At 47.2% G+C, this 27,109-nt stretch overlaps 2 protein-coding genes across 2 annotated transcripts in view; both read right to left on the bottom strand.

Annotated features, from left to right (window-relative positions):
• The window catches only part of ALOX5 (arachidonate 5-lipoxygenase), a 38,639-nt gene extending 24,039 nt beyond the window's left edge, over positions 1-14,600 (bottom strand). Inside the window, exons 1-4 of the mRNA XM_083748439.1 lie at positions 14,421-14,600; positions 3,927-4,125; positions 2,509-2,590; positions 811-933 (exon numbers count right to left, since the gene is read on the bottom strand). Coding sequence (XP_083604565.1) covers positions 811-933; positions 2,509-2,590; positions 3,927-4,125; positions 14,421-14,570 — 554 coding nt within the window. The 5' untranslated portion in view covers positions 14,571-14,600. The remainder of the gene's footprint in view (positions 1-810; positions 934-2,508; positions 2,591-3,926; positions 4,126-14,420) is intronic.
• A 4,174-nt stretch (positions 14,601-18,774) lies between these two features.
• SEC22B (SEC22 homolog B, vesicle trafficking protein) lies at positions 18,775-25,731 on the bottom strand. Its single transcript, XM_083748497.1, has 5 exons — positions 25,574-25,731; positions 24,884-24,993; positions 24,571-24,731; positions 23,611-23,757; positions 18,775-20,422 (listed from the first exon to the last, which is right to left on the bottom strand). The coding sequence occupies exons 1-5, from the start codon at positions 25,646-25,648 to the stop codon at positions 20,268-20,270; spliced, it is 648 nt and encodes a 215-aa protein (XP_083604623.1). The 5' UTR covers positions 25,649-25,731; the 3' UTR covers positions 18,775-20,267.
• Between the last annotated feature and the right edge of the window lie 1,378 nt (positions 25,732-27,109).

Below are 27,109 nucleotides of genomic sequence, written 5' to 3'. Positions count from 1 at the left end.
CAAACACAGGTGGCACTGCAGCAGCAGCAACAACAACAAACCTTAGGAAAAACTGTATTAATAGCACTGTCAGTGCTGTGAGCCCCACCACCGAGAAACTGTTGGAGAACTGCTACTCCCCTTGGAGAAATTTGGTGAATTGGCCACCAATTTCCCTGCCCATTAACAAAGTGGAGAACTTTAAGGAGTCATTTCCACACAATTCTACTTCCAGTTTACCCTTGCATGTATTCCTGCGCATGCAACTTACTGCTAAGTGAAAAGATTTGTGGATTGGGATCCAAACTCAACAATGCCATTATAAAGAAGTGAGCAAGACATCTTTGAAAAAAATTATGTGGTTTTTTAATGCTTTTAAATAAATAAATACAGCAATAATTGAGACAGTATTTGGACAGACAGGCAAAGCCTCCATACAAAAGATATATATATTTTTAAAGCAACTCAGACTATATTAGAACTGGCTACTGTAATTTTACAAATTTAGCTATACTGTGAGAAGACAGGGGTTGGGTAGATAAAATTAGAATATGTTGATAGTGTTAGTATCATTTTATTAATTATTTGGGTTGTACTGTAAAGGTAACATTTATGAAGTATAGTCATAAGTATTATGTTTGTTACCATTGTTCTGATTACTGAAATTTTATGTTCAAAATGGAATCATGTGCTGTTTTGCATCGTCATTTAAAGTGTTACGTGGTTAAAATATATGTTTAAATTGTCCTTTAATCAATTTTGTCCTTTCCCCCATTATCCCTGACCAATCCAGAATATGGCTACCAAATAATGAGCCACCATAATACTCACGCTTTAGTATAATTCAAAACAAAGTCGACGCCTTTCTCGCTGTCAAACTGGATGTTTCGAGGCAATTCCTTGTGAGATTTGGCATCTATGTTCAGGGGAAAGCCTGGGTGCCATTCTGCCCACCTGGTTAAAAATGAAAATAACTCAAAAGGCAGCTTCTCCATTTGAGGGCAAGCTAGGACAGGAAACACAACCTTGCCATGGTCCCTTCCTCCGTCCAATCCATTCGGCAGCAAGGACAGTGGCAACTCTCTTCCCATCTGCTACTGCCCACCAGATAGCCAGAAATGATCACACAGCTTTTAGTTGTTTCCTGCATATACCTTAGTCAACAACTGGGGTGGTGTTGTTGTTTTTGAACTGGGCAAGCTATCTTTGGGTGTGGAATAGTGCCTCTGGGTACCTGAGCATGCCTAGATGTGTCTTTTGCTACCAAACCCAGCCATAATTTTTAGTCCCTGCATATATGTAATACGCAAAAGACTTTTCGTTGCACTCTATTCTCTGGTTTAAAAAGATGTATGAACGCTCCCCTTTCAGGCTTTGCAACTAATCAACGTTTCTTGGGTCATGAGTACACCATGTTTTCTCTATCTCACTAGTGCAGAAGACAAAGCTTTACTTTGACCTAGATCAGAAAACTGATGTAATTGAAACTCATATGAATTTGATTCATTTTTAATCAGAGAACTTTCACCCCATTACTGCAAGAGTCCAGCGTTTGCGGAAAAATTCCAGACAACCTATGTGTTGATAAATTGCTGTATTATTGCTGGGACTGGACTTCTCAGCCGACTAGTAGAAACTAACGCTTGCCTAATGAACTCGGCATATGTGCAACATGCAGAATGCCTTGTACTTTATGTAGCAGTTCCATTTGTTTTAAAATTGGAGCCAGAAGTGATGGCTGTGTGTGGCTCTAAGTCTCTATGGAATATGCAAGCATTGTCCAAGCATTGTCTGAGTGTGATGGCCTGGGAATCCGATTCAGAGGCTGAACCGGAGGAATCCGAGCCTGCACAGGAGTCCCCGCCTCCAGGGCCGGCTGAACTGGGGCAGGGCCTTGATTCTGAAGCGCCTGCACCTGTGCTGGATCCTCAGGAGCAGGCACCAGGTGAATCCACTCTGGCTCCGGAGGCGATTGAGGACGCATTGCCTACAGGTGCGCCTCTCCCAGCCCTGTCAGGGGAAGGTGAGTCTCCCCCTGGGTCCAGTAACCCTCCAGCCTCTCCTGAGCTGCAGAGGCTCAGGGCAGAGAGGCGGAGGGAACTGGTTTCTCCCAGGAGGAGTGCTCGCCTTAAGGCCAGGAGAGGCGGGTCACCTGGGGGCCGGGACCGCCCCTGGCCTCAGAGAAGATAAAGGCCAGTCAGCCCGGTCCCAGGTTGCGGGAGCAACATCGCTGAAGAGCTGTTTCGGCCAGCACCCAGTCCTGTTCCTCCAGAGTTCCTGTCCTTGCCCAGCTCCTCGCTTTGGACCCCACTTCGCCCGTGGAGGACAGTCTCCCGACCCTCAACCCAGGTCCTGGACCTCGCCCCATGGTAAGCTCCCCCCCGGGACCAGCACACTGAGAGACGTTTGAGAGCCACAGCTTGTAGGTATTTGTGTATATAGTAAAATTGAAGCTAGGTCTCCTTGATCACAACTTCAGGGTACTATAGAAAAATTATAGCGCTAAATAGGAAGTTTTAGGAAACTGACCGATACATCTTCTGACGATCCTCCAGCTCTTTGCGTCTGTGATGCTTAAGAACTTGAGTCTTGTCATCTGCAGAAAGCTTGGCTGTGGAAGACGATGAAAAGATATGCAGACTGAAAAATGCACCAACAGCTTTGTACAAAGGGCAAGCACAGTTCTCTCCTTCGTACTAATAAGCTAAAGGCCAAGCATGCAGCTGATTATTTGCCAATCATTACGAACTTCAAGCTGTCTCATCTTTGCAATTCGCCATGTGCACCTTCCTCTCTGCCTATTCTTCCTCTATATGTTCCTTCCTGTCTCAAACTCTTAATCTTCTGGGCTGGGGTGGGCAAGCTTTTTCAGCCAATGGCCACATTTCTTTGGGCTTAATTTGTCAAGGGCCACCACCAGTGATGAGTGGAGACAGCTGAAGGAGGAAACAGATCACCCTTCGGAAGTCTAGTTGGTTTGTTCAATTATTTATCCATACGTGTTGGCAAGGGTTTTTGCTTTGCTTATTGTCTTGATTTACTGTTTGTGTTTCAGATATAAGTATTACCACGATGTGGCAGGTGATGTAACACACACACACACACACACACACACACACACACACCATCCCAATAATGACTTCTGGAACAGGGTGGAAGATTTAGATATCAGGCCTGGCAGCACTCAGCCACTAAGGGTCTGAAGTATATAAATTTGAGCTTTGGTGTAAGCCCTGACTGGTTGGGTGTTGTGTGCTAGCCAGTTGGCTCTCTTGCTGGTTCCTGGAGCTCTAGGCGACCAAATGGAGATAAGTTTCTTATTTTGCTTATGTTATGTTATTCTGCTTAAAGTCCATATCACTGTAGTGGTGCATTCTCAACTACTGTTTTGTTAATTAGCAATCGCTAAAGAATAAATAATATTATTGTAGTTGTGGCCGACAGAAATGTAATACAGCAGATATAAACTATTATCCATAAGTGCTTGCATGTGATCTGGTGGACTATCATAGCAAAGGAGCTACTTAGCAACTTTTCTAGACTGAACACAACAATCTGATATACATATTGAAGGTGATGAGTTGTATCTCTTGTCTGGATACCTTGGAGTAATACAACAAATATGTAAAGTTAAAGGTAAAGGTAAAGGTACCCCTGCCCGTACGGGCCAGTCTTGCCAGACTCTGGGGTTGTGCGCCCATCTCACTTAAGAGGCCAGGGGCCAGCGCTGTCCGGAGACACTTCCGGGTCACGTGGCCAGCGTGACATCGCTGCTCTGGCGAGCCAGAGCCGCACACGGAAACGCCGTTTACCTTCCCGCTGGTAAGCGGTCCCTATTTATCTACTTGCACCCGGAGGTGCTTTCGAACTGCTAGGTTGGGAACTAAGTAAAGAGGTTCTCTGGCTTTGCCTAGTGCTCTTAGTCAAGGACACTGCAAAGCACTCACCTCGTCCATCTCGGAGTACCACCTCTTTGTCATCTGTAATCCATCTGTAACAAGGAAACTCTAAGTAGTCACCCATGGGTGTTTTCACGGTGACATACTTCAAGTACCAGTCATCAGGAAACCAATACTTCCGTTTCTCAATTTTTATCAGCTGGATCTCCCCGAGGTCTTCAGTTACTGTCACATCATAAGTATCAATCTAGAAGAATGAAATTCAGAGGCTCTGATCTGTTGGAAAACACTGAGTGTCTATGAGTCTAAGGGCAGCCACATCTGAAAGGTGTTATTTGATCCTCACGAAACAGCATAACTATGATAGTTAAGGCCATTCCATGCTATGACAGCTCTTGACATGTCTTTGGTGAGCCCCTGTACCAAGAAGCTCGGTTCACCCGGAACTCTGCACAAGCTGAGGGCTAGGTGCCTATTTTGCTACTATTTTGCTACTGCTCATGTGGGGCTCTCCTGTCTCTGGACTGCCAACTCCAGCCAGCAAAGCCAATGGAAAGGGATGCTATGAGCTCTAGTCTGACAACATCTGGAGAGCACTACATTGGCTGCCTAGGCCAGGCTTCCTCAACCTCGGCCCTCCAGATGTTTTGAGACTACAATTCGCATCATCCCTGACCACTGGTCCTGCTAGCTAGGGATCATGGGAGTTGTAGGCCAAGAAACATCTGGAGGGCTGAGGTTGAGGAAGCCTGGCTTAGGCTTTTAGCAATGAGTGCTGTATCGCTGCAAAATTACAGAGAAAGCTTACAGTGGATTAAGCCAAATCTCCACCCATTGCAGCTGTCACATATGTGATTCAACTTACACATGGGCCACAAAATTAGTGCAAGCTTAATGAGTCCCTGGAACCTCTCCTACATCCAATACAAACATTGAGGAGTCCAACTGCCACTGTCTTAAGGAAAAACTAAATGACTGGTGCTGTTTTCCCTTGTGCTCAACATTTTCACCTGATCTTCTCTTGGGTTTGATCTTGCTTTCAAGGAGGGCAAGACAGCCAGAACCACCACTGATATCAGCAAGGGAGGAGGATAAAAGGTAAAAGGCAAAGGCCCCCTGGAATGTTAAGTCCCGTCAAAGGCAACTATGGAGTGCAGCACTCATCTCGCTTTCAGGCTGAGGGAGCCGGTGTTTGTCCCCAGACAGCTTTCTGGGTCATATGGCCAGCATGACTCAACCGCTTCTGCTGCAACAGGACACCGTGACAAGTGCCAGAATGTACAGAAATGCCATTTACCTTCCCACCATAACGGTACCTATTTATCTACTTTCACAGGCATGCTTTCGAACTGCTAGGTTGGCAGGAGACAGAGCAATGGGAGCTCACCCTGTCGAACCACCGACCTTCCAATTGGCAAGTCCAAGAGGCTCAGTGGTTTAGACTACAGCACCACCTGCGTCCCATCAAGGGAGGAGGACAGCTCCATCAGGCCCCCTCCTGCAGTAAATAAATAAATTATATGTCTCTAGGGTGGGGGGGGGGGTTTAAGGGGTAGTACCTCTGGTGGGGAACACATCATGTTCCTTCTGGGTAGTTTGTCTACCTTTGGTCACCAGTACTTGAGTTATTTAGAATTTAATATCTGTTCTGTCCAGCATTGCCATTAAAGTAATCAACCTCCTTTGTCAGAGCTATTGCCAGTCAGGAAGCTTATTTCTTATAACTGATCACATCATAGACCCTCATACTATTTCCCTTTTTGGATACTCAGGAGGCTATTCAATTTTTCTCTTCTTCAAGCCTGTTCCATTCCCATGGATGTCTGCTGAAGACTTATTCAACTTAGCTAGATCCTTTTCTTTTCCTCTAATCCCCAGCTCCCAGCTTTTTAATCATTTTACTCAGTTTATTTTATTTCTTTTAATTTATTCTATTTGTATACCACCCTTCATCTGAAGATCACAAGCTGATTCACAAAAAAGTATTGTTAATAATAATAATATCGTTGTTGTTATATTTGTACCCTATCCATCTTCCTGGGTTGCCCCAGCAACTCTGTAAGACTTCCCACATATATAAAAACATATTAAAACAGTAAACATTAAAAATCTCCCTCTTCAGATGCATTCTAAAGGTTGTATTGTTCCAGAATATTCACACATAAAAACAGAGTCACATGAATGTCTCAAAGGCACTTTTAGTGATAATTGCGAAAACGCTTTTGGGTACTGCATCCACATGGCAAATGCATTCCTAGACAACAGCGCCTGCAGATTGGAGAGTTTTATTTATTTATCCCAGAAGATGAACTACTGGCTGCTGCTTAAACCATCAGCCTTAACTGATAGTTCTTTTCTTAACCAAGGCCAGGCCTGCTTCCTCTTGTCTGGTGATTAGCAGATGATAAAGATAATTCTGTGAGGTAAAGCTTTCATGGAAACAAGTAAGGGTGTCCCTCTTACTGTGAAAAATAATGAACATAGATATGCAAATACTATGGATCCAAGATGAATCCAGATGGTCAAAAAATATTACCTGAAACTAGGTTTTCCTGCTGAGAACATAAAACACAAAGTGTATATTACTTCTGATATGATGGGGGATAGCTTACAGTTTCATTCCCTGTAAAGCTAAGACAATCGACCTGTGATCCCAGTACTTTGTTTATATGCAAACGGCATTGGATTAAACCAAACAATGGTGCAATTGTTACCCAGTAGCTTCCCAGCATGGTGTGTGGGGGGAGTCACGTAATGGCAAACTATACCAAATTATCTTCACTGTAATGTTATGTTTCCACCTCCCTTAGGAGACTATCATACTCCTGGTATTTCGAAAACACTTACCAGTTAACTAGGAACTGTGTGTTCTGAAAGGAGCTACTCCAACAAAACGTTTTCAATCAAAAAGACTTCAGAAAATGTATTTCTTGAAATGAAGGTGGAATATACCGTATTTTTCGCCCTATAGGACGCACTTTTCCCCCTCCAAAAATGAAGGGGAAATGCGTGTGCGTCCTATGGGGCGAATGCAGGCTTTCGCTGAAGCCTGGAGAGCGAGAGGGGTCGGTGCGCACCGACCCCTCTCGCTCTCCAGGCTTCAGGAAGCTATCCGCAAGCCTTGCAAGCCTGGCGGGAGGTCCCGCGGGCTCGCAAGGCTTGCGGGCAGCAGCCTGCAGCCCACAAGCTCGGGGGACAGCGGGGAGGCGCAGCGCCGCCACCCCACTATTCCCCGACCTGGTCTGGAGGCTGGCGGGGGGGGGGGAGAAGCAAGCTTGCTTCTCCCCCCCACCAGCCCCACAAGCTTGGGGGATAGCGGGGAGGCAGAGCACCGCCACCCCGCTATTTCCCAACCTGATCTGGAGGCTGGCGATGGGGAGAAGCAAGCTTGCTTCTCCCCCCCACCAGCCCCACAAGCTCGGGGGACAGCGGGGAGGCGCAGCGCCGCCACCCCGCTATTCCCCGACCTGATCTGGAGGCTGGCGGGGGGGGGGGAGAAGCAAGCTTGCTTCTCCCCCCCACCAGCCCCACAAGCTTGGGGGATAGCGGGGAGGCAGAGCACCGCCACCCCGCTATTTCCCAACCTGATCTGGAGGCTGGCGATGGGGAGAAGCAAGCTTGCTTCTCCCCCCCACCAGCCCCACAAGCTCGGGGGACAGCGGGGAGGCGCAGCGCCGCCACCCCGCTATTCCCCGACCTGATCTGGAGGCTGGCGGGGGGGGGGGAGAAGCAAGCTTGCTTCTCCCCATCGCCAGCCCCACAAGCTCGGGGGATAGCGGGGAGGCGGAGCGCTGCCACCCCACTATTCCCGGACCTGGTCTGGAGGCTGGCGGGCGGGGGGGGGGAGAAGCAAGCTTCTCCCCATCACCAGCCCCACCAGCTCGGGGGACAGCAGGGCAAGCCGCTGCCCCACGGAGGCTAGAGAAGCTGTCCCTGAAGGCAGAAGAGGGAGACGGAGCGCTCCGTCTCCCTCTTCTAGCTTGGGGATGGCTGCGCAAACCTGGGCGGGAAAAATTTTCCCCCCCTTGATTTCCCCACCAAAAAACTAGGTGCGTCCTATGGGCCGGTGCGTCCTATAGGGCGAAAAATACGGTAGATATAGTGCAAATCTTCATCATCAAACAATATTTACACATTAGCAAGATAAGTGTGGGTGAAGCCACAATTTACAGATTGTCACAAGCAAATAATATTTCAAACGTTTTCTTAAACTTTTACCCATAATGATATGTCTGACATGTCCCACAAACACACAGCAATAAGGAGTTTCCTAACCTAAAAGCCCAGGAGGCTCTGATGGACTGAATCTGATGTCTGTATAAACCTCTATATTTATAAATTTTTGACAGGGTGATAAATCAGAATTAACAAAGAAAACATTATATAGCAATGCATTTTATTATAAACTCAGGCCTGCTCTCTGAATAATATTTTATTCAGCATTTTTCCTGCCCCCCTGCAAAACAAGTTTTCTTTTAAGTTTTAAGTTTTTCTTTCAAGTTTCAAAATAAGATAAGTGACCTTTAGGCCATGGTGGAGCTCTTTCCTTTGACATCTGCCATTATTTTTGAGTTAGTGGAACAATGAACTACCTGACATTGTATTGATACCCCAAAATATTCCCTCTCCTGCGTTTATGTCAAGCACTGAAAACCTTTGGTCCTTGAGCCATATTAGGCCCACCAGCGATCCTAATATGACCTGTGAGGCCATTTTACCCAAGCCACACACACCTGCCCCACAAGATCATATGTGACATCAGGTGTGCTGCAGGTAAAGAAGACAGCTGCACAAATATAGGATGGGGACACCTGGCTTACTAGCAGTACATGTGAAAAGGATCTAAGGGTCTTGGTGGACCATAAGCTTAACATGAGTCCACAGTGTGATGCAGCAGCAAAAAAAGCTAATGCTATTCTAGGCTGCATCAACAGAAGTCTAGTGTCCAGATGAAGGGAAATAATAAAGGTAAAGGTAAAGGGACCCCTGACCATTAGGTCCAGTCGTGACCGACTCTGGGCTTGCGGCGCTCATCTTGCTTTATTGGCCGAGGGAGCCAGCGTACAGCTTCTGGGTCATGTGGGCAGCATGACTAAGCCACTTCTGGCGAACCAGAGCAGTGCACCGAAATGCCGTTTACCTTCCTGCCAGAGTGGTACCTATTTATCTACTTGCACTTTGATGTGCTTTCGAACTGCTAGGTGGGCAGGAGCAGGGACCGAGCAACGGGAGCTCACAGAGATATTAGATATTAATGGTCACAGAGTGAGAAATAGATCTCTGGATCTCTTTTTGCTGCAATAAGCAAAAAGTCCTGCAACAACTATTTTTTAAGTTTCAAAACAACTCCCTGGGAAGGATAGTAAACTAAATGAGATGTGGAACTAAGACATTATGCAACATTATTTGTGAAAGAATCTATACAGGAAAAAGAACAAAAGCAGACATTAAGAAGCAGAACTAAGTCTGAAGTCATGTGCCCACTGGATGTACTTCCAGCACGCCTGTTCCAGAAGGGGAGCCATGCTGATCTATCTTTCTTTCTTTCTTTCTTTCTTTCTTTCTTTCTTTCTTTCTTTCTTTCTTATTTTCTTTAATGATTTAGTCCCGCATGACCCCACTATTCTGACTTTTCCAAACAAACCACATATATACAGTGGAGTCTAGTACACTCTTGATAACCTTCTACAGTGGTACCTCAGGTTAAGTACTTAATTCGTTATGGAGGTCCATACTTAACCTGAAACTGTTCTTAACCTGAAGCACTACTTCAGCTAATGGGGCCTCCTGCTGCTGCCGCACCGCCGGAGCACGATTTCTGTTCTCATCCTGAAGCAAAGTTCTTAACCCGAGGTACTATTTCTAGGTTAGCAGAGTCTGTAACCTGAAGCGTATGTAACCCAAGGTACCACTGTAGTTATGATCAGAATTAGGTTTACAAGTAAATTTCCCTTTCAGACTTTCCATATCTGCTGCTCTTATCGAGTATTTGGCACGCAGCAGCTCATAAGGCTTGTTCTGTTATCGAAAGGACCCACCACAAATTTGAATGACTTCAGAGGAAGCGAGAGCTGTGGTGATGGAACCCAGAGAGTCTATGCAAAAGAGGAAACCAAGGATGACACTGTGGGAAGAAAGAGGCCACCTTGCCGTATGTGTGCACCAAACTGGGTCTTTGACCCAAGTGGAATGAAGTCACGTTTTGCCCCTGGGGAAAGAAGCTCTTAGGATGGAAGAGGTGTGCAGCATGCCTCCTTTGTGATTAACAGAAAAGTGGGGAAAGAAAGTCAATCCCCCCTCTCTTTCCTTCCCTACCCCTCACCAGAGCTTTCTGCAGGCAACACACAGATGTTGTGTGTTAGCCATGCCCACCGTGCCTCAGAGGCTCTGTCAGCTAGCCACAGAGAGCCTGAGGGGAGCAACTCCTAGGCAGCTCTTCCCCCTCAAGGGGATACTGCTCATTGTATCCCACCAGGCCAAGAGCATAAAGAGCCCTGCTCACCCAACCACAGACTCTCTTTGCAAAGGTCCCCTCCCCTTAAAACAAACAGCAAGCTCAGGCGGGTCTGTTTCATGAAGTCTCTTTAATGAGAGAAGGTGGCAAGGGAGGGAGGGAAGATGCTGGGGGGGGGGGAGAAGAGGAGAGAACAGGTATCCCTCCTCTTCCCCACCTTTTTCAGTAAATTTTTAAAGTGACAGCAGCCTCCTCTGAGAGAGATCCTAAGAAGATCTCCCAGACAGAAGTCCTAGCCAGGCAGACTCAGTTTCATTCATGTAATCAAGGGGGAGATCTTGGAGGGAGGATTTTATTTTATTTTTACTCCCCCACCCTCTTTCTTGGGGAAGGGGGAGAAATACCCCATCAGCACCTCATTTTGTTTCAGTGTGTTCAGAGATGCTTTCTCTGGAAATGTTTATTTAAGGAGTGTTTTACACAAATCACCAGCTCTTTCTTTTTTTATTTTTTACCAAAAAAGCATTGTAGCAATAATGAAATGAGTTGAAGTTCAGTATGTTAATGAGTGGACTTGTTTGGTTTATTTAGAAAAGCAAAACTGGTTGGTCAAATGGATCGAAGGATGTGATTGACATGTAGTATATAGTTATATATTCTTCCACCTACCACACACCCCAAAAGAGCAGAAGAGAGGTGAATGAAAATTTATGATTGATAAGGGAGGTTTCATTTCATTTTCCACTTTTATGCACTCCTCATCAAACAGCTTTCCCTCTCTCACAACCATTCTCTATGCTTCACGATACTTTTTTTTTAATAGGGAGAAATAAATAGCGTGACAGGAATTATTAGCCTTACAATGTTGAGACTTTGTTAGTAGATTTCTAGTACAGGTTTGTAAAGAGGTCCAAAGTTAAAAACAATAGCTTTCTCCCATGACAAATATTCAAGATGCACTTTGGCTCCTCGCGAGACTTTCCTGCATATCACATCAGGACCAGGGCTATTGTAAATATACATTTTGCAGAGGGGGAGAAAAACAGTATGTAAACAGCAACAAGAGGAATACAGGCACCGTTTTTTCTATAAAAAAAGCGCTGATGACCCTGACAAATTTGGTATCATCATCGAACTTGGCTATGTCATTGTGCAACCACCCCTAATCTAGATGGTTTATGAACAAGTTACAAAGCACATGTCCCAAGGTGGATCCTCAGGAGCTCCATTCTTTATATCCCATTGTTGGATAAATTGCCCATTCATTCCTACTCCCCCTGCGTTTCTTTCAGTAGTATGGCAGAATCAATCAGACAAGAGATGGCTGTAAGGCAGAGGTGAGTCCACGGATCCTTATCAGGATGGGCCAAATCTGACAGGTGAGGGGTGTCAATCACTGGTGTCATTATGATATTGCATGATTGACAGGTAGGTTACCCCCCCTTGACAAAACTCTTTTTTCTTCTTTGCCCTCCCTCCCTCTGCTTCCCTTTGATCCCCCCTCCCAGCAGTGCTGTGGGAAGAGTGAAAAAGAAGCCTGTATTTTCCATGCTTTCCTTGGCTTCATGCGCCAGTTCCCTGGGCAGAACCAGTGGCATCAGCTGATGGAGGTGGTCAGGGAAGAATGGCCTCATGGGCCCAGTTGGACTTCCTGTTCTCAGGCACGCCTGCCACTGCGTCTGATTGCTTCCCTCTCTCCTTGCTCATTCACACGCTCTCTTTGGGTGGGATGGTAGATAGGATTGGGCCCTGCGACCTCACCCTGAGCGAGCAGCTGGAAGCTGTGGCTTTTCTTCAAAAGAGTCTCTGCTTACGTCCTGCCCTTCTCTCCGGGTGGCGCCAGAGGCTGCGCCACCCACAAAGAGAAGGCAAACAGAGGGAAAGTTCCCTTTAGGAGCCATCTGATTCTGCTCACTTGCAGACCTTTTGGACCTTGAGGTTTTGGGGGTCAGCACCCAGCTGCAGTGTCTGAAAAAAGATGGCTGCTATTACCTGTGTGTTGTTAAGAGAAAGAGGGTGCAGCAGGCAGAGGGAGCAGGTCACCCTGCAAAGCAAGCCAAAAGTCTCCTTCTCCCCACCTCACCCCTGGATGGCAGGCAGAGGGAGGCTCCGCTCTGGCTCAGCTGCACGCTCAAGGCTCAGCCCGACAGTCAGAGGCAGCTGCGGCTGTCCTTGCAAATATCGTAAAGTTGCCCTCCTTCGTGGGCAAGGAAGCTGAAACTTCCCGGTAACACTCATTGCTGTGGGCAGAGGAGGTTGTGTGGCTGTATGTGGTGGCAGGAAGCAAGGGTCACAGTCGGAGCAGCCGCCCCATGAGCCCAAATCTATTTTTTTAAAAAAAAAAAATATTTATTAAAGTTTCAAAAATGTTACAAAAATGAAAAAGAAAAAGAAAATAAGAAAAATACAAAATACAGAAAAATAAAAACAATTAAAAACATTTAAATCTTTCCATGTCTTGTCTTTCATTTACTTGTTTCCCTGACCTCCTCACACCTCCCTTTTTTGTATTCTAATTCAGTTAGCAGTTTCAGCAAATCCTTTCCATTTTTGCTTTTATCTTAATATATTGTAACTTTACATTCTCACCTATTCATAATCCAATTTTACCTAATTCTATAGCATTACTGCTAAAACCACATAACTTAATTCCCGCATCCTTCTAACATTCCTTAATTTTACAATGTTTCTGTAAATAGTCTTTAAATTTCTTCCAATCTTCTTCTACCGACTCTTCTCCCTGGTCTCGGATTCTGCCACCCCATGAGCCCAAATCTAGACTTGGACTGAACCCACCCAGGCTGAGCCCCTGGAGAGCTTCTGCCAGCCCCCACTAGACTGAGCCAGAGCAACCACAGCAGTCCTCAACTATGGTTTTTTAAGCTCCCCGCCAGGGCCGTCTTAAGCATATCCGGCGCTGTGGTGCAAAGATCCCTCAGGCGACCCCCGTTTCCCAGAGTTGTCGACCTTTTCCCAAGCCTCTTCAGGGATCGCTCTCCTCCCTGGAGGCTTGAGAAGGAAGCTGCATGCCTGCTAGCCCTATGGTTGATGGGGCCATAGCTGTCAACATTCCCTTTTTTGTGGGAAATTGTGTGGGTGGCGCTGTGGGTTAAACCACTGAGCCTAGGACGTGCTGATCAGAAGGTTGGTGGTTCGAATCCCCGCGACGGGGTGAGATCCCATTGCTCAGTCCCTGCTCCTGCCAACCTAGCAGTTCAAAAGCACGTCAAAGTGCAAGTAGATAAATAGGTACCACTCTGGCGGGAAGGTAAACGGTGTTTCCGTGCGCTGCTCTGGTTTGCCAGAAGCGGCTTAGTCGTGCTGGCCACATGACTCAGAAAAGTTGTCTGCGGACAAATGCCGGCTCCCTCGGCCAATGAAGCGAGATGAGCGCCGCAACCCCAGAGTCGGCCACGACTGGACCTAATGGTCAGGGGTCCCTTTACCTTTACCCTTATTTCAGCACCGTTTCCGCTGCTTCCCACTGCTATCCTGGATTGTCAGATATCCCTAGACAGTCCCCGGGACAGGTGAGGTTGCTGATCCCTTATTTTAGAGGCTGCTGATCCCTTATTTTCAAATCTGAAAGTTGACAGCTATGGATGGGGCACAGCTGGTGGGCTTGCAGGGAAAAGGGAGGCCACCAGCAAAGCTGCGCAGATCCCTCACTCCCTGGGGACACCCCTGAGAGGCCAGCGCCCTGGTGCAATGCCCCAGTAAGCCCAATAGGAAAAGACGGCTCTGCTCCCTGCAGCTGGTTTGTGCCCGTGCCGCCCGCCACGTCCAAGATGCTGCGCTGGGACCAAACGGAGCCCCGGAGAGGTGGATGGATGCGAGGCATGCAGGACGGGCGAAAAAGGGAAGCGGGCAGAAGTTTCCATTGTCAGTAGGAAGCCACAAAATGGGGAACCCGCTTGCTAGACGGGGAGAAACAGCGCGGGGGAGAAGCCCCCCGTCTCGATGCCTCTCTGTGGAAGGAAGGCTCTCAGGCAGCTCTGCAGCGGGGCAGGCGGAGAGGCGAGAGGGTTTCTGAGCCTGAGCAGAGCGCGGGCTGCCTAAGCGCGCCGCCCGCCCCGTCCCTCACTCACCGCGCCGCGCTCGAAGTCGTCGTAGAAGGGCTTGTCGAGCAGGTGCCTCTCGCTCGTGCCGCCCGAGCCCACCAGGCTCAGGTAGACGTAGTCGTCGGTGCCCGCGAACCACTGGCTGCCCGTCGCCACCGTCACCGAGTAGGACGGCATGGCTGCGCCCAGGAGCCGAGCAGAAGTCGCGGGGCTGCGCGCAGGCACAAGGAGGCGCCGCCCCGCCGAGGAGGGCGAGGTCCCGCTCGAGGGGAGGCGCTGCCGCTCCTCGGGCTGATGAAGGGCCGCGGACGCCCCGTCCAGGGGCTCCTCCGGCAGAAACTTCGCTTGCGCTCTAGCAGAGCATCTTTCCTTCTTCCAACTTAGCCCTCCAAGACCAAGCAGTCTTTCTGGGGGAGCGGGGTTTGGGATTCCACTGCTAAACTTTCTAAACCTAGACGAGAACTGTGTTCCTCTGTGAGTTCTCGTCTAGATTTAGAGGTTGGGAGGCATCAGCGGGAGTGAGTGCTGCAGTGGAATTGCCTAATTACGCTTTATAGCTCTATATAAGATCTAGATCCTAGATATGGCTTATATCTCCAGTTCCGTCTAAGTCTTGTTTTGCATCCTCCGGTGCAAATATATTCAAATGATATCCTTCAGCCTCTGTGACTCACTGCCTCGGGTGTGTGTTGTTTTTCGTTTGTAAAGGGAGATTTAAAGTATATTTCAAATTGGTTCTATGATTCCCCACAGCACACAATATACAAAATACAGTGGTACCTCGGGTTAAGTACTTAATCCGTTCTTAACCTGAAACTGTTCTTAACCTGAAGCACCACTTTAGCTAATGGGGCCTCCCGCTGCCACCGTGCCGCTGCTGTACGTTTTCTGTTCTCATTCTGAAGCAAAGTTCTTAACCCGAGGTACTATTTCTGGGTTAGCGGAGTCTGTAATCTGAAGCGTATGTAACCTAAAGTGTATGTAACCTGAGGTACCACTGTAATGCAAAGACCACACCCTTTGTACTTGGATGGTTGCTGGACCTCCTCAATATACCCCCTTGGTTTTCCTTGTGTGTGTGAAGACAGAACAAATACAATGGGAGAAGTTCTACTGTGGCTCCAGTGATCAGAGGAGCCTCTCCCCCCCCCCCCCCGCCGCCCGGACAATTAGGACAATGGGAGAGGTGAAATGCCTCAGAAAAAATGGGGGGGGGGAGAAATTGGTAGGGGTGGGATTGAATGAGATAGGTAACAGGTTAGATAAGTATCATAAGACATGAGACCAGAAATTAAGAACTACATTCAACTCATGGATAATGAAAAAAGGATTTCAACCCAGTACGCTTCCAAGCACAATTCAAAGTGTTGGTGCTGACCTTTAAAGCCCTAAAGGGCCTCGGCCCAGTATACCTGAAGGAGCATCTCCATTCCATCGTTCTGCCCGGACACTGAGGTCCAGCACCAAGGGCCTTCTGGCGGTTCCCTCACTGCAAGAAGTGAGGATACAGGGAACCAGGCAGAGGGCCTTCTTGGTAGTGGCGCCTGCCCTGTGGAACACCCTCCCAGCAGATGTCAAGGCAATAAGCAACTATCCTTCTTTTAAAAGACATCTGAAGGCAGCCCTGTTTAGGGAAGTTTTTAATGTTTAATGCGGTATTGTGTTTTTAATATTCGATTGAGAGCCGTCCAGAGTAGCTGGGGAAACCCAGACAGGTGGGTGGGGTATAAGTAAATTATTATTATTAACGTTAAAGGGCTGGTGTCGATTATGAAGAGGAGGGTAGCAACCTAAATAGCAGATAAATAGTCAAATCTGGAGGGAAATGTGGAAGAAACGCACTTTGAAAATGTTGTCTATTAGGATAAAAGAAAATTATACATTAGTTTGGAGGTGGTATTTAATACCAGTCAGATTAAATCAAATAAACAAGGAATATTCAGTGTTATGTTGGAGGGGATGCCAAGAAACATGGAATTATGTTCACATGTGGTGGGGGTGTAAATATGTACAATTTTGGAGGGCATAGAGTGTTTAAGGAGATAACAGAAATCACTGGGTTAAAGCTGACCAAAAGTCCAGAGGTAGCATTATCAATTTATAATGGTGTGGAGGGTTTGCAAACTATGAAAAACTTGCTCACAAATTTATTGACAGCTGCGCGAGTTATTATAGCTAGGAAGTGGAAGGGGCAAGGTGAATACAAAATAGAAAAATGGTATAGAGAGGCCTGGGATATAGCTATTAATTAACATGTGCTATTAAGGTAAGATGGGGAACATGCAGGAGAAATGATTTTGAGGAGATATGGAAGGTGTTTGTAGAATTTGTACTGTTAAAACCGAAAGGGGTCAAACCATCTCCAAGAGGTGTTGAAATATTGGGAGGTTGGATAGTTACAATGGAATGGTCTCAGGAGTACGGTGCACATTTTTATTCTTATTTATTTGTTATTATTACTTTGTCAAAATAAAACATAAAACATTTTTTAAACAAAACTAATGTGGACAAAAGGAAAACGGAGCAAGACACCTGGTGCTAGCTTGGTTGCCAGAGCTATTGGAAGGAGGCATACAATGTACCATCCAACCATCTTAGGGCAGGGGTTGGCAAACTAAGGTCCGTGGGCCGGATAAGGCCCAAGGACCCTGACACCTGCCCAGTCAGTCCCCGTGCTGAACTGGCATGGCGACATCTCGCTGCGCGGGGACTGAATTCTGCGACAGGTGCACGGGCTGCTTTGGATTGGCTCCAGGAAGATCCTATAGCCAATCTGAAGCCGCGGATGCCTCTAGGCAGGTGGCGACACTGGCCAATCCAAAGCCTCGCTGCCCACGCGCTGAGAAAACCCGGTGCGGCTTCGGATTGGCTCCAGGAAGCTCCTGCAGCCAATTCGAAGCTGCGGAAGCCTCTGGGCGGGCAGCTACACTGGCCAATCTGAAGGGACGCTGAATTTCCTCTGCAGCCATGGACAGAGGGGCTAGTGGGCATGCCGCAAGGCTTCAGCCGGAGCTTGGCGTGCCTGCTGGCCCCGTGCCCGGGATAGCTCTCCCAGAAAAGAGGCGCTGCCACCGCCTTCAGCTACCAACTGCTGCAAGAAAGTAGGAAAGCAGGGGGAGGGGGAGAGAAGCCCCCCTCTGCCAGTGTGTGTGCGCACATGTGCCTGTGTGCAGTCCGGCCCACCAGAAGATTTGAGGGGCAGTGAGCCGGCCCGCTGGTAAAAAGATTTGCTGACCCCTGGTCTTAGGGACTCCACTCCAGATTTGTGAAGGGCTTGTTCCTTAGCCTTTTCTTCTTCCAAAGATGTCCCACCAGGCAGCTGGTACGGATTTTAACCCCCAAATCCTCTCTCACAAATGTGTATAGCCACAAGGCAGAAGAGGTTTAGTATCAGTTTGCCTTCTCCTAGATGGGCGGGCTTCCCAGGTATTGGGGTGTTAGGGGAGGGTTAGTACCTCTGGGACAAGACACGTTGTGCTTCCTCTTGGTTAGTTTGGCCACCTTTGGTCCCTACCCTGCACTCACCTCTCACCTGTGGCTCCTAGAGGCTGTCAGCATGCGACAGCAGCCACACCTTGGGAACAGCTTCGACTGGCCATCTAAACCAGGTGAGGGTACCCGATGGGTCTCAAACCCTCAGTGACTTAGGGACTTCCCCTGCATGCAAAGACAGGCGTCGGCGTATTGAGTGGACCAGACCAATAGTGGGTCCAACTGTCAAGAAGGTGGTTATTGCACTGTGCTGAAGAGTGAAATGAGAGGCAGATGGGGCTTCTCAGTGAAAATGTAGTATAGGGAAATAAGCATCCCCTCTATTCATCCAAGTCATTTATAAAGATGTTGAACGGCACAGGGCCAAAGGCAGAGTCCTATGACACCCTACTTGAGATTCTTCTTCCACTGATGCAGTCATGAATGAGGGATGTTTGGGAATTCGTTTTAAAAAGCTGAAGATCCATCTAACGGTGGTATTATTCAAATTACATTTTACTAGGTTGTCAGCAAGGATATCCCAGGAGACTTTGGCTTGTTCCCAACAAAGTCATTGCATGAATGGAATTCATTCTACTCATACAATGGAATTCCCCTCTCTATTCTCCCCCTGCATGCATGCATGCATGTATGCAGTCAATCAATCCACATACACACACACACACACACACACACACACACACACACACACACACGGCCTGGAGCAGGTTTGGGGATGGAGCAGGGAGGGCGAATTCCATTGCTTCAGTAATGTAATTACTTTAGCTGGATACAACCCAATGTCCACTACAACATTCCCATGAGCTACCAAACTACTAACTATCAAAAAAGGTGGTTATATATATCTGCTTGAGCTTCAAAACTTCAAATTAAAAATTGTTCGATAAAATGCTGTGAATTCACCTTTTATTTTTAAGAGAGAGCTGTAATAATGCGCTTGCCAATTGAAATAAATAAAACCAATTTTCTTTTCATTATCTCTGATGGAAACATAGTATGTGATGTTCTGCTCTTCAACTCCTTTTCTCTTCCCCTTGCAAATACTCAGACAGGCTGCCTGAGAACACATGGGAGATTAGTTCTACTACCTCCTTATTAGAGATTCCCTCTTAAGACACATCTGAAAATACTTTTCACACTGCATGATAGCATCCCTCTGAGAGTCAGCAGTCCTCAGACACAGATACCAGAGTTCAGGACACTAACATTTTCTGCTCCACAGGTTTGCTATACAGAAGTGGGAAATAGACAAAGATACAGTGAAGAAGAGATGGACAAAGGAGCTTAATTTTTCAAAGCACAGACTGTCAAGAATTCAGGAAGAGACCTGCTCTTCTTCAGCCCTTTCGTGTGCCACGAGATCCAAATAGTAGGTTGTCTTACAGACTGCACAAAGCAAAAGAAATAGTGACATTTGCGGGAGAGAGGAAAAACCCAACAAGCAGGAGACGCCAAGCCCCTCCCTGTAAAATATGCAGAGAATGTGGAACTTGCTGTTGGTTTTAAAAACATAGATTTATCTGAAATGAAAATGAATTACGTGCTTGTAATTTAATTCTGTGACAACTATTTCAACATTATACTTAGCACTTATAGATGTCTGCTGAAACAGAATTTCTTCTCTACTTTCTAAATCAATGGTGTAATGATTCAATATATCTAACAATAATGAAGTCTACTGAAGCAGAATTTCCTATCTGTTTAAGAAATTAATGGTGTAATGTCAGTATGTCGGAAGTACAGTAAAGACTCAGCCTTTAAACAGGAATTTCTGCACAAGTAGCAAGATCCAGACCCTTAAGAAAATATTACTAGCACCAGGAATGTTCATTAGAGTCCCTTTACTATGAGGGCTGGGATCATTTACAGGGAGAGGGGGGCGTCTACTGCAGCATCAACGCGAAAGCTGTCAATCAGCCTGATAAGCCAACTCAGGACTTCCCTCTCACATTAGGGATGGAAATCGTGCTGCTAGTGGGATGGACAAATTTCATGTCTTCTAAGTGCAAAAGAAAATCCAGGAAGTTTTGACATTTGGGAATTAAGATTCACAGATCATTTACAGGGAGAGGGGGGCGTCTACTGCAGCATCAACGCGAAAGCTGTCAATCAGCCTGATAAGCCAACTCAGGACTTCCCTCTCACATTAGGGATGGAAATCGTGCTGCTAGTGGGATGGACAAATTTCATGTCTTCTAAGTGCAAAAGAAAATCCAGGAAGCTTTGACATTTGGGAATTAAGATTCACCGGAAAGTAGCAGCAATTCTCACTATACAGTCATCCCATTGGGGGCTTCTAATGTACATTCCGGTGATCTTGGCATCTTGCAACTATGAATCTGCTGTGTTACTAGCTGTCCCTCTTTGGTGCCTGGAAACCTCTCAGAGCCACCAGAATCTCACATAGACAATCAACATGATAAAGAACACAGCAACAGCCGCGAGCTTGGCATAGGTGGAACGCATGTTCAAATATTTTGCATCCTGGCGATATTTCTTCGACAAACTGGACAGATTGTTTGCCTTGGAATCCAAAGCTGTTTCAAAAGAACAAATAATTAATAAGACACATTAGTATTTGTAGGTGTGCAGTTATGGATTTATATCGCATTGCCATATATTCATGATATGTTTCAAATTAAAGGCCCGAATCTGCTGACTTCAGTCTGACCTAAGAGCAGACGTTTTCATTTTCCTTATTGGAAAAATTACAGGAGGATGAGAGTTTCTGTCAAGTACCCAGTGTCTATTATCTGCTGTTAATCAAAAAGTTTGCTTTTCGTTAGAAAAAGTGGCTTACATTTATTCCAGCAGCCGCCCATCATCTGAAAAGTCTCTCTGGAGGGATGTGGGATTCTTCTGAAGAACGTAGGAGGGGACATTGGGGGGGGCCTGCCCATAGTCAGGTTTGGATTCTAAGTAAAGGAAGCTCACAAAAGGGATGTGTCTTCTTCCATCCTTCCTCTATTGATTTGAAGGATGCTCCCACCCCAATTTCTGCAAAGGTTTTCAGAGGGGTCACAAGCAACCGCAAGTGGGGAATGGGAGGGAAACTGCCCTTCCATTTATTCCTGTAGGTTAATGTATCTTAGGACCCAAGCAAGAGTTTTTTAAAAACTTCTCCTTGGTTTCTAGAACTCTGACGTTGCGGCGATAAGGTGGTGGAAGTACTAGCTGAGAAACTGAGGCACTGCCTGGGAAGTCATGGAATCCAGAAGCTGCTATGGGCAGGATGAATGAGGACTGAGAGAAACCATCTTCCCCTACAACTTTTGAATTGTGTTACAGCAAAGATTTGGTCCATATGTGATGCGTATGTTTCTCATTCAAAAGTATCCCAATCAATATCTAATACTGTTAGCCACTGTTCTGAGTTTATTATTCCCCACGAGCTCTGGTGTATCATTTTTAATGTGTAAACTGAATGCAAACTGTGCATCCTAAACTCATGTCAGAAGCATGCCAAACTGAATTCTTTCTCTGCAATGCAACCCTCTGAATAAACCAGTCAAGTTTTTTTCTGAATCAATGGATGTCTGCCTATGTGCCTGTGTATCTGCCATTTATGAGGACCTCAGGCTGCTCCCCTACCCTTTTTGAAACTACTTGCAAATAATGCCCCCTCACAGGGATACATGCCCCAAATATTTATATACCAAGATCCAACTACTGCCAATAACTCATCACCTGCTCGCTGCCACCACCCAGCCCCTTCTTTTCCTGTGCCCTTGGAAGTAAGCCCCACTTCTCCATTAAAGAGAAGCTGGACACACATATTATGGGCACAGCAAGTGGAAGAACAGTTTTTCAGACTTTCAAAAACTGCCCTGAGTTCCATAATAATGTACCTCCCACATTTTGGGTCTGGGGTGGGACATGTAATGGCAAACTGCATAAGTTCACATCTGAACTACTCAATTGCTGCTCAAACAAAAGAGGACGCAAGAAATTTTGAAAAGTATGAAGCAAAAGCTACAGAGGTGGAGAAGCAGAAGCTACAGAGGTGGAGCTCCATCACAGGGAAGAAAGGTGCTATACCATTTGCCCAAGTGATGGGTGACTACTGCAACCACTGCCAAGTTAGGCATGGTTCCAGGACAGGCCCCATTGCTGAAGCAACGAGTTATGAAGATACCTACCATAAACAAGCCAGCTTGTTCAACATACAATTGAGATGGACATTCTGCCTGCTTTGGCTTTAGGGCAAAATCAGAAAAGGCAGATCTTTGTTCTGAGGAACTTATAAATTAAGCATGATGAACAAAAGAAAAAGAAGATGAAGAATGGGATATGCAATGGTAACATGGGAAGAAAGCAAGCAAAAGAAGATACATATATTTAGGCCTAGTATAACTGGGAATAAGGGATGATCAATATGACGAAGGATTTGGAAACCAAGCCTTATGAAGAATGGTTGAGGGAGCTGGGTAGATTTAGCCTGCGAAAGAGGAGACTGAGAAGATAGGACAGCCATTTTCAAATAACTAAAGAACTGCCACATGGAAGATGGAGCAAGCTTGTTTTCTCCTGCTCCAAAGGGTGGGCCCTGAACAAGAATGAGATTCTGACTAAACATCAGGAAGAGCTTTCTGGTGGTAAGAGCTGTTTGCCAGTGGAACCCACCTCGGAGGGTGGTGGACTCTCCTTCACTGGATGTTTTTAAGCAGATGTTGGATGGCCATCTGTCATGGATGTTTTAGCTGATATTCCTGAACTGCAGGGGGTTGGACTAGATGACCCTCAGGGTCCCTTCCAATTCTATGATTCTATGATTTAAAGAAAAAGAAATAAGTAGTAACACCCAGGTGTTATGGGGGAAGAGTTCAAGGTACAAGGGATTGCGAGTGAACAGAAAAGAGTAGGAGACTTTAAGATGCTATAAGAGTGCAGTGAAGTTTGGGGAAGATCATAGGGCACAACATGTCATTGTACAGGGCAAAGCCGTAGGGCGCTTTAATTCTAAGGAGAAGAATAAAGATTTGTTGAATGGCGAAGGAGATGAGAATCCAGAGCAGAGATGATTGCTGGAGCACCACTAACAGAGTTTTGGGGAACAGGGGTCAACAGGTTTTTGCCTGGCCAAGGCTGGAAATTGTCATGCTTGCTATGGTGCACAACATGATAGAAATTATTCCTGGTATTCTACTACACCCTTCAAGAAAGTTTCCAGGGGACTTAATAAAGCAAAGCAAATCAGAATAAAAGCAGTTAACATATACAGACAATGCTGTAGAAGCAGGAAAAAAATATGTACGAGCAGCATAAAATCGTGAGTAAATATAAAACATGTATAATAAACAAACACTTATGAAACCTGGATATATTAAAAAGTGTTCACATTTATTTATTTATTTTATTTATGTCCCACCCTTTACCAAAAAAATCACAGGGCAAGCCACAAAATGGGGAGGGGGAACTACATAAAAACAGTTATTTGAATATTTATGACATGACATCAAAGCGACATCAGAGCTGGAACACATTCAATCTCAGAGCACCACAAGGGAGAAAATAGCCACTTACTACAATTCCAATGATGTGGGCCCCCATAATAAAGCATCTGTTGAATATCTTAACGTAGGGAAAGCGCATGTGCACACAGGGTGTGTTATATTGCACAAAGCAGCTTGCCACCGCTTCCCCCGTTCCTACTGCATAGGCTACAATCGCATCTGATCATCCCAGAAAAAGGCAGAGCAGCGTGTGCACCCAATAGTCACCGTACCTGAAAGTGCTTCGCCTCGTTGTAGAACTTCTTCAATGTTGGCTACCATGATTCTCTGTACATCCTGCAACTCTGTGTTGATGGAGCCAAGGTTTCTTCTTGCACGACTGTCAATATATAGTTTCTTGGTTTTCTGGATATAAGTATCTGAAACAAGAGGTAGCTGCTCATGAATTAGTCTCTCTTCCCTTCAGTGTCCAACAGCTAATTTATGTCTTTTATTTATCAGTTCCACACATGTGGTCAGTCTCGGTTGTCCACCAATTATCCTCTTTGGTGGCAATTTTCATTGTAGCATTCAGTGGAGAGGAGGTTAAACCTTGTCTCCACAATCATGGTCCTAATGAAAATTGGCTCCCCAAGACTGTTAGCTCCATTGGCATGCTTTAGAGCATTTTCTTCTAAAGCTAATAATAGGGTGGGATGGGAATTGTCACTGTGGTAACAGTTGGGAAGGGTTAAATCTACTCTCCCTGTGCACTGAGATACTTATAAAATTGGAACTCACATTCACCTATTGCTAAATAGGTGTTTTTGTGTAACACAGGTATGCAACTTAATGATGGTTGCAGCATCACATGTAATAATAGTCCATAATTTTCCTATCAAGGTTGAGCAACCATGGTGGCAAGCATTCAGAAACTCTCACTGGTCCTAAGTACAAGAGTGTTTATAAGAGATGACACAGATCACCCAAGAACAAAGAATATCAGAGTCCACTGTATTTGTGTGAGGGAAAGGGATATTTGCATAATCTGACCTGATATTCTGTAAAACCAGGATCCAGTCTCTGGGGTCTTTTTAGAGAACAATTATTATTTTTTAAAGGACTGTGCTAATGCAAGAAACTTTCCAGGACGGAGAACTAGGGGTGGCAGAAGGAGGAGAAGCTGCCATCAGGACTACCAAAGGAACCTTGCAGGCAGGCCTTTGCCTGATGAGGAAGGGGAAGAACCTCACCAAACTCAATGAAAGAATAGGGCCTGGACACCGTTGGGACTTTCTTTCCATGCTGCTCATCAAATTCTGAGTGCAAATCTTCCAGGTATGCAAAGGCCAGCTTTTTGGGGAAGGCAGCTTCACACAACACCAGGTAACACACCCCTCTCTCAATGATGTAACTGCAAAAGAAGATACAACAGGTCTGATGTTAGCTCGACAGCAAACCAACTTACATCTTTCCCAAATTTTCCCTAAAGACACAGAGCAATCATCCTCTCTAGCAACCCCTAATCCAGCATATGGTCTACAACTTCCTATTTGTTGTACTTACTGAAAAGTCATGGCTCCTGCTTCCAAGGTGCACCTGGTCGGAGACTGTTCATTGAGCTTCCGGAACAGCTGTTTGGCTTGGCTCTGGTACTGCTGCAGGTCTCTACCAGACTACAAAACAACACACATCTTTAATGCAAAGCTCCAACAGGCTGACAAAGCACTGGCCTTTGCTCAGAGCAAAGTGTCAGTCACTGAGCCAACAGGAACTGGGTCAAGAATAACCAAACCCAAATGCTTCCCCCTTCTGCTGCTGCTACTAGGCTGTTTCCTCTCTATACAACAACAGAAGAGGCACCCAGCTGGACCCCCGAAATTTCAGCTCAGGATTCCCAGCCCCCACAATGTGTTCTTTTAAGAAAGCAAAATATTCAGAGCGAAGGAAGGAAGGCTGTCCCTGCCTGCCTCATCTCTTAGATGGGGGGTGGGGGCTGGGGGGGTGGGAAGAGAAGCAGATTCATCCGGCCCTTGACTTCAGAAGCCAGGAGGACCATTCTCGGCCTGGCCCACCCAGCAACCGCGGACCTCCCAGGCAGGCCTGGCGGGGAGCCCCGAGGCCGACATCTCCAGCGGACCGACGGAGGCGGCGCCTTTGGAGCCAGGATCGCGCAGGGCTCTTGCTTCCGAGTAGCCGCGCCCGGAGTCCCGGGAGCAGGAGGTGGAGGCCTGGCTCGGCCCGCCCGCCGCTCACCTGCTCGTCTTCCTGCATGGAGGCGGCCAGAGGAAGCCCGTCGGCCACCCGCGCGATGACGGTGAGGAGCACCATGGCTGCCTGCCTCGCACCCGCGGCTGCCGCTGCGCCACGGCCCACACAGCGGAGCTGGCCGGAAAGCGAAAGGGAACTTCCGGGTTCGTGGGGGAAATGCTCCGGCCCACTTCCGTTCCGGTGAGTTAAAGGCCCGGGCGGAACGCGGCGCCCCCGGAGCTCGGGTTCCGCTGCTGCCCTCCCGCTTCCCTCTGGCCGTCGGCTTCTCTGTGGCCCACGGCGCCCAATCCTCCCGCACTGCGTGGGGAGCCTTGGAACTCCCTGCTGCTGCAGCAGCGCGGGGCTGGGCTGGGAAGCGGCGGGGGGGGGGGGGAGCAGCCGAAAGCAGGCGGGTCGCGGGGAGGGAGCACAGCTGTCAACTTGCAGATTTGAAAATAAGGGACCAGCAGCCTCGAAAATAAGGGATCAGCAGCCAAAATAAGGGATTTTGCTTGGCTTATACAGAAATCCGGCACTGATGGAGCCATGCTGCTTTGGCTGCGACTGACTGTGTTGGACTAGATGATCCTAAGGGTCTACAACTCCCACCAAAGAAGAGGGGCAGACAAAACCGAGGAAGGACGACGATATGGCAAAGCTTACAGGCAGAATTAGAAACCAGGAAGAGGACCTCTTTAATAAAGAATGGGGAAAGCTTATAATTTAGTTGAAAAGCTGTTGTAAAGAGTTACATACATTGGTAGGATTGACAGAAAAATTGTAGTAAAAATTTGAACGATGGATGGACAAATGATTTATAAAAATAGAGTTATGAAAGGGATGCGGAGGGGGAAATCACTACATTAAGATGCTGCACCGGTTGGAGGGGATGCTAAGCAGCATGTTGGGGCTGCCGTAGTCCTGGTGCGAGGAGTTCCATCGGCCCTTCCCCGCCGGGGGGGGGGAGAGACTCTTCCCGCAAGCCCGGCATGAGGCGGTTGCGGCGCCGTGGTGGCTGCTGAAGTGCCACCCTTCTGCATCCCTCCCTATCCCCTCCTCTTCCTCCTCCCTCAGTCCACCTCCTCAGCCGCTGCCGCCACTGCTGCCTCCGGCTTTCCCTGGCAGCGCGGCTGAAGTCTCGCAAGAGGGGTTGCCTGGCCGCCCGCCGCCACCCGTCTCCTCACGATGCGCCCCTGAGGGGGGAAAGGGAGAGACGTGTGCGCTCTCTCTCGAGGTGGAGGACCCCAAGCTGCTGCTTCCCTCCCGAGCATGAAACCCGGGAAATTTAAGGGACATCATCAATAAGGGACAGCAGCGCGACACGGTGCTGGGATAAGGGAGTTTCCCGCCGAATAAGGGACGGTTGACAGCTATGGGAGGGAGGCGGTTTGGCAAGTGGTGGGGACAAGGCACCTATAAGCCGCCTGGGGTGTCTGCCAGGGGAACAGGCTGGCGATGTTACGAAAGGGGCAAGGGGCAAGGGAGGTCGGGTCGGTGTGCTTCAAGCAGACCTAAGCCGAGGGGCCATTTGCTCTGGCCAAA

The sequence above is a fragment of the Podarcis gaigeae genome, assembly GCF_964106915.1.
Source record: "Podarcis gaigeae genome assembly, chromosome: 7".
In the NCBI taxonomy this organism is placed as follows: Eukaryota; Metazoa; Chordata; class Lepidosauria; order Squamata; family Lacertidae; genus Podarcis; species Podarcis gaigeae.
Note: the sequence above shows the minus strand (reverse complement) of the source record. Positions and strands in the feature narration are given on the sequence as shown.